At 54.4% G+C, this 13,092-nt stretch overlaps 1 protein-coding gene across 2 annotated transcripts in view; it reads right to left on the bottom strand.

Moving 5' to 3' along the window:
- Nucleotides 1-1,692: 1,692 nt before the first annotated feature.
- Nucleotides 1,693-13,092, bottom strand: part of ADAMTS14 (ADAM metallopeptidase with thrombospondin type 1 motif 14) — a 30,293-nt gene continuing 18,893 nt past the window's right edge. For both annotated transcript variants that reach the window (XM_058841288.1, XM_058841289.1), the window contains exons 7-22: nt 12,418-12,523; nt 12,171-12,314; nt 11,476-11,608; nt 11,255-11,368; nt 10,956-11,104; nt 10,578-10,753; nt 9,614-9,747; nt 9,269-9,392; nt 9,079-9,159; nt 8,719-8,882; nt 8,101-8,266; nt 7,280-7,412; nt 6,941-7,148; nt 6,247-6,373; nt 5,682-5,795; nt 1,693-4,536 (exon numbers count right to left, since the gene is read on the bottom strand). In XM_058841288.1, coding sequence (XP_058697271.1) covers nt 4,229-4,536; nt 5,682-5,795; nt 6,247-6,373; nt 6,941-7,148; nt 7,280-7,412; nt 8,101-8,266; nt 8,719-8,882; nt 9,079-9,159; nt 9,269-9,392; nt 9,614-9,747; nt 10,578-10,753; nt 10,956-11,104; nt 11,255-11,368; nt 11,476-11,608; nt 12,171-12,314; nt 12,418-12,523 — 2,381 coding nt within the window. In that variant the 3' untranslated portion in view covers nt 1,693-4,228. The remainder of the gene's footprint in view (nt 4,537-5,681; nt 5,796-6,246; nt 6,374-6,940; nt 7,149-7,279; nt 7,413-8,100; nt 8,267-8,718; nt 8,883-9,078; nt 9,160-9,268; nt 9,393-9,613; nt 9,748-10,577; nt 10,754-10,955; nt 11,105-11,254; nt 11,369-11,475; nt 11,609-12,170; nt 12,315-12,417; nt 12,524-13,092) is intronic.

Below are 13,092 nucleotides of genomic sequence, written 5' to 3'. Positions count from 1 at the left end.
AGGCAGGGAGCCTGGGAAATGGCTGAGACGAGCCAGCAAGGCTCCAGGGCTGAGATAAAACCCTTTGGCAAAAGCCATGGGAAAGAAAACTGAAGTTTTCCTAGAAAACTGTTCCACCCACTCCATCCTGGCCAGGAGTGCGAGTATGGAAGGGATGCAATACTTGATGTAGGAAAATCAGCAGTGAAGAAGATGTTTGGAGACACAGCCATGTTCCCAGTTCCCATGGGGACAAGCACCTGCTCTGCCCCATCTCACAGAACCACAGAATCCCTGACTGGTTTGGGTTGGAAGGGACTTTAAAGCTCATCTCATTCCATCCCCTGCCGTGGGCAGGGCATCCTCCACCAGACCAAGCTGCTCCAAGACCCATCCAACCTGGCCTGGCCTGGCCACCCCAGCAAGAAAAGCCACAACCACACCAGCTGCAAGCCTTGAAGTCTCTCCTATCCCTTATAAACCCCAAAATCCCTCCTTGCCCAAATATTTCTAGGCTGCTGCAGTCTAAAAGCCCAAAGGTGTGATGAGCTGTAGTGTTGCTGTGTGGAAGGGGAACATCCAACAACAGACAGGTGGAGGAGATTTTCCATGGGAAATCCAAGCAGGGTTTTCAAAGCACTTGAAAAAGGAGGCACTGCAAAGATCCAGAGGAATCCAGTGTGGCTGGATTTTAAGGAATGACCTGGTAGGGTTTGGGTTTGACTTTTTAAGAGGGGCCATTATAAACACGAGGGGAAGGGCTGAGTGACTTCATGCCAAAGGACGTAGCAGTTCCACCATCACTCTGAGAGCCAGAGGCCTGGAGGAGACATTTGAAAGGAAAAAAAGGAAAAGAAAACCTTTTTTTGAGGGATTACATCAGCATCAATCACCAGCACAACACCTGTGTTCCCACACAGGCACTGTTTTGTGTGAGTGTGGCTTTAGAGCAGCTCCCACACATCCCGAGGGCAAAGCCACGCTCTTCTTCTCTCCCTCCCTGCAAGTGCCACCAGTTTGCCCCTGACAACAAGTGCCACTGGGGACCTCTCAAGTGTCCCCTCCCAGCCATGCCCTGAGGTGCAAAGGGCAGGAGGCAAGGCAGGGAGTGCTCCTTGAGAGGGAAGCTGCTGCTTTAAGGATGGAGTGGAACATCCAGAAGATCCATAAAATGGAGTAGAGATCCATAAACTGGGACAACTGAGGCAACACCAAACCTTGTGTGAGATTATGGTGAAAACCCAGCAACAGGAACTGGGTTTTGGCATCGAACAGGGAAAGGAGGGCTGCCAAAACACACCCTGACACTTGCTCTCTGCCCTGATCCCCACCCTGGTTTCACCACTTCACATTTTTTTACCTGGCCATGGCAGCAGGGGCTCTTTTTGGCCTGAACCAGCAATACATCAATATTTATTTTTGCACTGGCTCAACTATTTATGTGTGTGTATATCTATATATGTATATATCTAGAGATTTTCTTACTCCTCAAAACAGGAGTGTGAAATTCTGGCTGATAAAGAGGAGGGCTGAAATAACACAAAGTAAATCCATTTCATCAACCACACATGGGTCACGCTCATATTTCCCCCTCCACACACACATCCTCAAAACAGATCAAGATCAAAACAGATCTAAACAGCAAGAGATTTTTATGTGGATTTATTTTTATTTTCTTTTTTTACATTATGTTAGAGTTCAAAAAAAAAAAAAAAAGAACCCAACAAAATTAATAAATATTAAAAGTTAAAAAGCTCTGAATCTCGTATGTACAAAACTTTATACATCATGGTAACACTGGACAAGGTTACAGCATAGGAACGACTCCATGCACCCACCTGGCTTAGGAGGGTGCAGGGGACCAGAGTCATCCTCTCCTCCTGGAGACAGGACCAGAGACAGGACAAAGCCACCCAAGCTCAGCCTGCCTTCAGCTGGAACAAATTCCCCATCCCTGGAAGTGTTCAAGGCCAGGATGGGGCTTGGAACAACCTGGTCTAGTGGAAGGTGTCTGTGCCCAGGGCAGGAGGGCTGGAACTAGATGAGCTTTACAGTTTTTTCCAAGTGAAACCATTCCAGGATTCCACGAAACACGCTGTGCTGGGTGCCAGCCCTGCAGCATCACCCACAGCTGGTGGGGGGGAGGTGGTCACACCCTGCTTTAGATCTCCTCCACCTCCCAGCCTGAGGTCAGCTGGAGGAGCTGGTTCAGTCCCGAGCCCCAGCTCTCCCCCGAGGTGTGCGGAGGAACCACTGCAAATATTCCTTAAGCAATGAAGCACCAAAGCCTAGGCCAGCACAGAAGGGAGGGGCACAGCTGGGAATTTCAGAGGAAGGACATCACAGCCCATTTCTGAGGGGAAAGGAGGTCTTTTTGTTATGCTCCTTGGAGAGCAAACAAAGCGTTATCTTTGGCACAATAAATAAATGCTGGCACTCCCGTGGAGGGGCTGGAAAAGGGTGAATCCCTTGGGGAATCCATTCCAAGGGATGAATCCCACCCTGGTATCCCTGCAGGATCCCCTGTGGGTACCAATACCTGCATGTTGTGGATCTGGGCACTCCATGTGCCCACGTCCCACGGGGTGTGCCAGCTGTGTGGCTCAGACAGAGGGGGGGCTTTGTTCCACGTTTTGGGATGCCCACCTAATGCCAAAGGGCAGCACCCAGGAGGCTGCCAGGACTTCCAGCCTCGCGTGCTTTGAGAGGAGTTGGAAAAATGCTCATCCAGCAGGAGGGTGTTGGGAAGCTCCAGGGGAGTCCAATGCTCAAAACATCAGGAATGCGGAGGAGTCTCCATCCATTTCAGTCAGAGCAAGTTCCTCAACCCTGTCACAAACCATGCCAGACCAGGGAAATCACCTCACCAGCAAGCCCTGGATACCTGCAGAGCTTACAAACACTGTCCCTAGGGATGCCACATCCTACTCCTTGGACACTAGGGAAGCAGGACCCCCAGGGCCAGCGGATGCACCCACACCACGGATGGGCTCCCAAGGACATCCCACTTTGCAATGCCAAACTGGTCTGTCTGCCAAGCCCTGCCTTCCTGGGACTCCACCTCCCCATTCCCAAAACTTCCTCCCCCACAGATGCCCACTTTCCCTTGCTGCTGCACCCTAACTACCAAAACCATGGAAGCCCCCCAGAGGGACACAAATTTTGGGAGGTTTTTGAGGACTGAAACTTGTCAAGGCAAACCCTGTGCCCAGAGCTGGCCCAACACCCGGCGAGGAGAGGGCAGCCCAAGGCTCCTAAAGTGCTGTGCAAACATTTTGTACTTGGCACAATAATTTGTCAGGGCATTAATCACCCCCTTCCCAGCCCTTCCCAAGCAATGAGAGATGCAGATGAATCTTCATCTCTCTCCTCTCCTTGTAACTGCCCCTAAAATCCACTCCTGGTTTCCCAGTCACTCCCATTTCCCCCTGGAAGCTGTTGCTGCCCCACAGGGACTGGGTCCAAGGGTGCAGGGATGAGGCTGGTGATCCTGGGGAGGCTGGGCATCGATATCAGCTCAAGGCTGGCCAAGGGCAGTATTGGCTAAAAAAAAAGTCACCCCCCTGGTGATGGGCATTTTTGACCTCAGTTTTTGGTCTTTGACCCGTGGTTGGTATTGCTCACTCTGGAATCTCCTGGACCATCTCCTGCCTCCAGGACAGAAGCAGCTCTATGCTTGTCACGTTCCACCTCCCCCCAGACATGTTTCCCCCAAACTCTCTACCCCCAAAAAGGACAGCCCAGAGCAGCAGTTTGGGATTTCCTCACATTTCCTCTCCCCACCTCCCTCCAGTTTCCTTTCCCACCCCAGATTCCCAGGATCCTCCCATTGCTATGCCCAAGCTCCAGGGCTGAACCACCAAGCCAGGACCCTCCTGTGTCCAGCACATCCTTGTGTTGCTGCTTGGAGCAGGGGGAAGGATTGTTGCATTTCAACATTAAAGCCATCCCCCTCCCACATCTTTGTAGCACCTTGGGAGGAAGCAGCCTGTCTTTTGCTCTTTTCCACCTTTTTTTCCATGGCGCTGTCATAAAGCGCCGTGGCATGGCTGGAAGGGCGAGTGGGCTCATGAGGAATGAGTGGTTCTCCCAGGAATTTCTGGGGGCAGAGCCAGGTCCTTCCCAAACCTGGCAGCACCACCCATGCAAACCATCGCTGGAAGTTGGGGGAGAGGAAAAAGTTGGGGAGAAAGGGAGGGAAGAGGGAGAAAGGCTTCCCCTGCCTGACAGTGAGGTGGTCCCAAGCAGGTTACCTGGCCCCCTGGCCCCTTCCCAGCTCCCCTGGAGAAGCACCACTGCTGGATATCCCAGCTGCTGGAGTGGGGTCCCCACCAGGCTCCCCCCGAGCCGGGGTAGTGGGGTAGGGGAAGAGTGCTGGAGCGGGGCTGGGAGTGGTGGTTCCCATGGGAATGCCGGTGACAGGGGGTGTGCCAGTGGTGGGGGAGGCTTTCTTCCCACAGGATTCGCAGCAGAGCTTGTTGTATCCAGGGATGGAGCAGTAGCGAGCCAGGACCTCCATCTGGCAGAAGATGGACTTGTCCCCGAGGCAAGGCTCCCCTGGAGAGGGACAGAGCAGCACAAAATAAGGTGGCATTAGGCTCCCAGCCCTGCACCTCTCCAATGGGATTCCCAAAGGGAACAAGGCACCCTTTCCAGGTTCTGCCTATCCACATGGGAAGAGGGCAAGAGGGAAAACGAAGCCAAAGTACTGAGGGATTCTGTTAAGGAATAAAAACAGAGAGCAAGGGATGCCCCAAACCAAGATGCCGCAGCCATGAAGGACTCCAAGGGGGAAGAACCAGAAGCCATCTCCCTACTTAAAAAAATTCCAAGGTAAAAAGGAAAGGCCGTAAAAACCGGGAGGCAACACGGAAACTGCAGGACCTCATACACCACAAGATGGCAATGGAGCAACAAGCTTTGGAGAGGGGTAAAACTCCCCAGGAGCGCTGCTGGATGCGCTCCCACCTCCGCTCTTCCCGCAGGAAGGTGCAGAAGTCCTGGGGAGGGTTATCCCAGGGAGCGCTGCCCTTACAGGAGCATGGGTGTTGGAGTCAGAGGCACAGATACCTGGCTCTGACATCCAAAAAAACACAGAATTTCATATAACACCATGAAAACACCTGTTAAATAAAAAAACTAAGAGTGTGAGTGTGTAAATTAGAAAGTTTTCTTAAGTCACTGCGTGAAAAAGTTAAAGTTTAGCGTTTAAATTAGTTTAAAGAACAGAAGACAAGAGAGAAGATTAAAAATGTTGTCTCTTGTTCTTCTTCTTTTTTCTTCCCCTTCTTCTTCTAAGAGTTTTTATGTAGTAGTAAGTGATTAGATAAAGAATGCCACAGGGCAACACACAACTGTTAAGGTATAAAATCACTAAGAAAAATAATTTACTTAGCATTTGTTAATTGAGTAAAAATGAGTATAAAGATAAAAAAGCTATGCATTTCAAAGCCATTTTGTGCCATTTGAACCAATTTAAGCCAGTTGAGTTGAACTTGAGCAAAAAGTCTGGAAAAGCCTAACAAGTCTCTTAATAATATATTAATAAACACGAAAAACAAAAACCTAACAAAACTTTAAAATATTCTTCCTAACACAAGACTAAAATACGCAAAACTCCCTGTAAAAAAGTGTCCCAAAAAAATCTCAGCCCTGAAAAAACCAAAATCAGGAGGGTTATCCCACATCACACGGGCACTTACTGGAGGAGATCTTGCTCACGGGGTTTTTGGCTCCGTCCTGGGGCACCCGCTGCTGCCCTTTGGTCGTGCCGTGGTCACCGGCATCGGCGCTGGCGGTGCTGCCGGAGAGCTTCCCTGCAGAGAGAGCACCACCATGCCCAGCAGCCACTCAGGGAGGCCTGAGGGCACTCAAAAATACCTCGGCAGGGTGTTTGGTTTGTTTTGTGGGATCTACTTAAGAAATTAAATCCCTTAAGCACCCAGCGTTTAAGCCACTCAAACCCCAACCAAGATAAACTCGAGGGTGCCCGTCTCCATCAGCTCATCACACGTTCGAACTGCCAGAAAACCCAGAACCAGCCAATGCCAGGGCTAAGAGCAGAGAAGGGAAATATTTTGGCTGGCTTTTAGCATTTTTTTTATTGTCAGCAGCACCAGGGATGTTCAACCCTACCCTGTCCCTGCTGGCATCCCCTGAAGCCACAGCGGGCTGGAGGCATTGATGGGGGTTGACCCCTACCAGTTCATGCCCCATCCCAGTACCACCACCAACTCCTCTTTCTCCTCCTCCTCCTCCTCCTCTCACCTGGGCAGAGAGCCACGTGGCAGCCCTGGATGGCCTCTGGCTTGTCACCCTCGCAGCGTGCACCACCGTCACTGCCCTTGCACACCACCTGCCGCTGCTGGACACCTTCCCCGCAGGTCACCGAGCACTGCGCCCAGACAGACGGACAGACAGACAGACAGACAGGCAGTCAGCAATGGCGTGGGGGCAGCCCCCACACCCCCACAGCACCCCAGGATGTGCTGATGGCTATTCCCCAGGTGGATATTACTTTCTGAGATGGGGTTTCCCTCCCTGTCTCCCAAACCCTCACGCTCTCTCTGCGCAGGGATGCTCTTCCCTCTCTCATCTTTTCTTGTTCCCTTATCCCTGGAGTATTCAAAGCCAGGCTTGGAGCAATCTGGTCTAGTGGAAGGTGACCTGACCAAGGTAAGGGGTTGGAACGAGATGGGCTTTAAGGTCCCTTCCAACCCAAACCATTCCAGGATTCTGTGAAAACCTCACTGTTTCTTGTACCCTTATCTCCACCAAGGCCAGGCCGGATGGGACTCTGAGCAACCCGGGCTAATGGAAAGCATCCCTCTCCATGCCAGGGTGGGGCTTGGACTAGATGACCTTTACAGCTCCCTTTTCACCAAACCATTCCAGGATTCTACTCCGTGACCCCTACAAGCACCTGACCTTCACACCCACCTCCTTCCAGGGGCTTCCTCACCTCGGACCAGGCTCCCGTCCTCCACTGGGCGGGGCAGGGCAGGCGGCCGCAGGGCCGGCGCGTCTCGGGGCGCTGCCCGGGGCAGTATTTGGTGTGCAGGGTGCGGTTGGTGCCGTCCTGCAGGCGCTGCACGCACTGCACCGCCCGCGCCTGCACCCCCAGCTTCCCGCAGGAGCGGCTGCAGGCGCCCCACTCCTCCGCCACCCACCTGCCAGGGTGGGAAGATGGACATGGAGAAGGCGTTGTGAGGCGATGCTTGAGCTGGGAAGCGGCTGGAAACGCTCCCATTGCAGCCCCGAGAGGGATGGGAGCACCTTGGGCCACACAGAGAGGACTTACATGGGCTGGGAGCACTCCTGGAGGTTACAGCGCCTCCGGATTGGCTTCGGCTTCTTGCCGTTGTCGCAGAAGTTCCTGTGCACCATCCGGTTGTCGCTTTTCCGACGGCAGCCGTACTTGGTGTACTGGATGCCTGAGGGGGCAGAGAGTGGGCAGGGAGGTGATGGGTGTGGGAGTGCCTCCAGCTTCCCCCAGGCCTGCATCCCTGCATCTCCTGCATCTCCTGCATCCCTGCTGGGATATGAACTCTCAGATGTCACCACTCAGGCAGGAGCCAAGGTTTGCTGAGGATGCTCGTGTGGCTGCTGGATCCCACCCCGGGGTCCCCCAGGCTGCTGTGGAGTGCACACAGCTCATGGAAAATGTCCCAGCCCCTGGCAGGGGTTTGGACCAGGTGACCTTTAAAGGTTCTTTGCAACCCAAACCACTCTGATTCCCAGAGCACAAGGTGTTCCCCATGATCTGAGGGTCTGATCCCAGTGGCCATATGGAAGCTTTGCTTTCACCAGAAAACCTCACACCTATTTCTGTGCAAACTTTAGTAGTGGGCATCTTCAAAATCACTGTTTTTTGGCTCAAATACAGTTAATAACAGCCAAGGAATTAAAAAATCATAGTAAGTCCATGGGTAGACAGACAAAGGTACACACACACAATCACGAAAGCCTGTTTTTGTAAGAAATCCTCTTAAAATGCTCACATAAACTGCTTGGCAATAATTTTCCCTTGCCAGGGATGCCCCAAAGGACTCACACACCCTCTTACCATACCCAAGCATCCCCCCAAGCATGCCCTGCAGGCTGTTACGAAGAGGAAGTTACCTCCTCCACATGCCTTGGAGCACTGGGACCAGCTCTTGAGGGCCCACTCGTAGGAATCCATCTCCTCCAGCAGGACATTGTTATTTCCAATCATGGGCAGCAGGTCTTCGTGGATGATGTACCGGTACATGAGGCTGCTCCTCGCCTCCTCCTCCTGAGGGATGACCTGCAGGCACAGAGGGAGCAGTCAGAGAGGGGGAAGAACGATGCCATGGGAAAGGGACCACGTGGCGAGGTGGCTTACACCCAAAACTGGGGATGAACACAGGGATGGATGGGAGCAACAGGCCCGCCATTCCCTGCATGTCCAGGGAACCCAGCCCCTAATTCCCCACATACCAGCATAACTAAAATGGGATTTGGAGTCACAAGCAATTGCTGCAGAGCAAAATGCAGCTGGACTCAAAGGCAAGTGCCCAAGCGACACGTCCTTGTGCCATTCCCTCATGCAGCTCGTCACCCTTTGCTTTGGGCTGGCTCATTCCCTGGATTTAATGACGTGCCCCACACTCTTCCTCCATCCCACATCCTTCCATCACCTGCCACATCACAGCTCAGATCACCTCCCCTGTGACAGTTGTCCCCAAGCCCCCCAGAGCATGTGCCAGCCAGGCTTACCAAAACACTGATGGCCTCGTGCAGGGGACCGCTGGTTTTCAGGCTCTCCTTGCCTTGTTCCACAGCGTATTCCCACTCCAAGCCCATCTCAATGAACACTTGGCTTTTGGCTTCTTTGCCCTTGGCATTCAGGATGAAGTTCCCCGTGGCTTGATTCTTAACAACTGGGAGAGAAAGGAGATATTTTCAATATAATAAATAAAAGGAGGTATTATCAATATCATTCCCTCCCTCAGTATCATTCACTCGCTTTGGAGGGTGGGAATGACCTAAAAAAGACCCTCTTTTGTGAAAATGATGAGAAAAGGGCTGAGAAAGGGTGAAGGGAAAGGGTGAAGGGAGGGACTGGGGCATGCTCACCAATGCTGTGGGATGCTGGCTCCATCTCTTCTATCTGAAGGTGCCTTGCTCCAGCTGGGATCTCAAACATCTTCAAAACACCTGAAAGGGAGGGACAAAGGATGGAGGGAAGAGAAAGAGCAGGTTTCATCCAACTGGACACATGAATCCAGCTCGTGAATCCGCTTCCAAACCCACCCAGCCCTCTCACCTGGCTGCTTGGGGGTCTTGGCCAACGTGCCCTTCACTGTCCGGCAGTGGGAATTGTCCCCACCGCAGACCCCACACTTGTCATCCTGCTTCAGGGAGCCAACCTCCTTGTCACAGCCGACGTGCTGGCACCCAGGGGAGGAGAGGACAAGCCTGGGGTTACATGCCTACAACCCAGCCCGGGATTACAGCCCTGCAGCCCAGCCCAGGGTTACAGCCCTGCAGCCCAGCCATCCCCTTTGCTGCACACAGGCTTTTCCCCCCAAGGCAGAACACATGCCCCAAAGGAGCTGAGCTCTCTCCTGGCTAGGGAAAGGACAGGGACAGCCCCACAACAGCTCCTTACCACACACTCTCCCCGGACACAGATGCTGTAGGGGTCTCGGTAGCTGCAGCGGGTCCCGTCGTGAACAACCTGGTTCATGAACACCACATCTCCCGTGCCCTCGGACTGGCAGATCAACTCACACTTCTGAGCATCTGCGGGAAGGGAAAGGGCAATGGGGAGAAAAAGGGAGGTGGGGGGGAAAAGGGGGTTGTGGAAATTCATTAGGGTGGGTGAAGACAGAAACCCATCTCAGCTTGTACACCCGAGCACAGCCACAATTCCAAAGCCCAGGATATTCATGTGGCTGATCTCCCGAGCCTGCACTTTTGCCCGGTACACTCAGGAAATTAAAGGCAGGACAGGACACTCTACATGAGGCTGCAATGCAAGTAGGCAGCTATACTCTGGAGCCAGGCTGGGAGAGCTGGGGGTGCTCAGCCTGGAGAACAGAAGACTCCAGGGAGAACTTAGAACCCCTTCCAGTACCTGAAGGGGCTCCAAGAAAGCTGGAGAGGGACTTTGGACAAGGAGAAAAGCCCAGAGTGACAGGACAAGGGGGAATAGCTTCAAACTGAAAGAAGGCAGGGTTAGATGTGGTATTGGGAAGAAATTCTATATTGTGAGAGTGGGCAGGCCCTGGCACAGGCTGCCCAGAGAAGCTGTGGCCATCCCTGGATCCCTGGAAGTGTTCTTCCAACTGTGAGTAACCTGGGCTACTGGAAGGTGTCCCTGCCCACGGCTGCAGGGTTGGAATGAGATCATCGTTAAGGGCCCTTCCAACCCAAACCATTCTGTGATTCTGTGATTTTAAAAAGCTGGCTGCCTGATGCTGGCTTATTGCACAACAGTTTCCAGCTCAGGAGCTTCCCACCGCCCAACATCTGTGCAGCTGGCACAGTCTCCATCCCAGGGTGATGGCCACCATCAGGGCAGAGTCCTCTGGAGGAATTTGGCTCCCTTGCTAGGACCCGCCGCCACTCACCGTCATGATGCTCGTAGGGAAGCCAGGAATGTTTGCTGTTCTGGTGGGTGTAGTAGGAATTGCGCTTGGAGCACTGCTGGGCACGGAAATCCTGGTAGGGCCCCGGGCACTCCTCGGCATTGCACACCTGGTACTCGTAGGTGGCTCCCGGGCACTGGCGCCCTCCGTACGCCGGGCTGGAAGATAAACCCAGCAGGCTGTAAGAGCACTGGAGAGGGGATGGTGTTCAACCCCAGCACAGCTCAGCGCCCCAACACACGGCACAGCTCCCGCAGGAACGGATGTCCCCATCCCTGCCAACGAGGGGAAGAGCCAGGAACCTCTGGCTCGCGGCCACTTCCAGTTGGGAAAAGGGAGGGAGGCAAAGTCCAGACGTACGGCGGGTTGTCGCAGCTCCGGCTGCGGGATCGCACGCCTCCCCCACAGGTCCTGGAGCACGAGCCAAACTTGGACCAGGAGCTCCAGCTGCCATCCTGGCTGTAAGGCTGCTCTGATGTCTTCCAGATGCAGTGGCCCTTGAAGCACCACTGGAAGGGAGGAGAAGGAATGAGTTCCAGACCTTTTCCAAAGCGCTCAGCACCAGTGGAGAGCACCCACAGCGCTACAGGAATGGTAAAGCACGGGAGGAAGGTGCTCTTCATCTCATCCCTCCCACAGGGAGCAGGACCAGCCCTCACCTTGCCGGGAGAGCACTCGGTCCCATCCAAGGGCGGCCCCTTCTTGGTCTTGCAGAAGTAGGGGTTGTCCGGGTGGCTGCACCACAGCTGCTTGCAGGGGTCGAAGGTGCGGAACTGGGGAGCACAGAGCAGCTGGGCTGGGACAGCAGCGGCTGGTGGCAGCCAGGCTGGCCGGGGATCCCGGGGAGGGGGGACGGCGTGGCCATACAGCCCGTACTCACCGCCGTGCACGTCTTGTAGCCCACGCCGAAGTCGAAGCGGCACTGCTCGTCCATGGAATAATTAATTCCCGGCAGCTCAGGTAAGGTGGGCCACTGGTGCTCAAAGGGGTCATCCAGGAGGCAGTCGTAGGAGCTGCAGAGTCAGACAGAGGATCTCCTTCCATCACCCCATCCCTCAGCTCCAGGCCACTCTCCAAATTCAGCTACTGAGGAATCTGAATTTTCATGGAAACCTAGAATGGTTTGGGTCGGAATGGTCCTTCAAGGCCATAGAGTTCCACCCCCTGTCATGGCAGGGACACCTTCCACTATCTCAGGCTGCTCCAAGCCCCATCCAGCCTGGCCTTGGACACTTCCAGGAATCCAGGGGCAGCCACAGCTTCTCTGGGCAACCTCCCAGAGAAGGAGGCAAGGGCCTTACCTCCCTCACAGGAAAAAACTTATTCCTAATATCCCATCTAACCCTGTCAGTGGGAAGGCATTCCCCCTTGTACCAAGTCCCTCTCCAGCTCTCCTGGAGCCCCTTTAGGCCCTGGAAGGGGCTCTGAGCTCTCCCTGGAGCCTTCTCTTCTCCAGGCCAAACACCCCCAGCTCTCCCAGCCCGTCTCCAGAGGCACTCCAGCATCTTTGGCTACCAAAAGCCACCAGCCACGGTCTGAAGGGAGACCATCCCCTCCCAGCTGGAAGGGGCGTACTGGATGTAGCGGTTGAGCTCCTGTTTGCTGCAGCGGGACCAGTGGTAGCGGTGGAAGGCGGCCTGCACCAGCGGCGCCATGATGCTCCCCATGCTGGTCTCATCGGCGCAGCGGTTGCCCTGGCCGTCGTGCTCCATGCCCAACCTGGAGGGGAAAATCCCATGGGATCGGCGCCTGCAGGCAGCAGGAAGCCCCCTTTGCAAGGAGAGGGGCAGCAGCACAGCCAGCTCTGCCCGCCAGGACTCACACGTGTCCGGTCTCGTGGGCGACGACGAAGGCCGAGGAGAAGCCGTCCTCGTGGTTGAGGGTGCAGCTGCGGAGAGGGTGGCACATCCCCGTCACCGGAGCGTAACCTGGGGCAAAGACAGGAGGGGAGCACAGAGGAGGAGAGGAGAGAGAAAACCTTTGAGAGAGGAGGGGAAAAAATGAAAAATTAAGGAAAAAACCCCAAAAAACCACAAATACATAGCCTGGCTTCACTGCAACAGCAGAGAAAACAGAGGGGAAGGTGCTGAAGAGGAGGGGCTGCCCAGGTCACTTGGATGGCAGCCCAAGGACTTGCTCACCAGCGTGACCACCCCAGTGCCAAAAGCCAGCAGAGGTTGCTCTGGGGCTTGCTGGCACCACTGTGCCCTAGTGCCGACACAGCTGGGCAGGCAGGAGGGCAGAAACAGCACCCACAACACCCTGTCACTGTGGGTGGCCATCGCCTCCCAGCCCAGGAATGGCATCCACCACCTTCTTCTTCATTTAAACCAAATAAAGAAGGAAAAAGAGAGAGAAGGAAAGGCATGAGGAGCTCCCCAGAGCCCTGCCAAAACCACAGCCCTGCTCCCCACGGAGCGCATGCACCCACCCTGGCCCCAGGATCCCAGCCCTCGATCAAGTGCAGTGCAGTGGGGCAGCTGTGGGCAGAGAAATC

Source organism: Poecile atricapillus, chromosome 6 (genome assembly GCF_030490865.1).
Source record: "Poecile atricapillus isolate bPoeAtr1 chromosome 6, bPoeAtr1.hap1, whole genome shotgun sequence".
Classification (NCBI taxonomy): domain Eukaryota; kingdom Metazoa; phylum Chordata; class Aves; order Passeriformes; family Paridae; genus Poecile; species Poecile atricapillus.
This window is presented reverse-complemented; position numbering and strand designations above follow the sequence as displayed.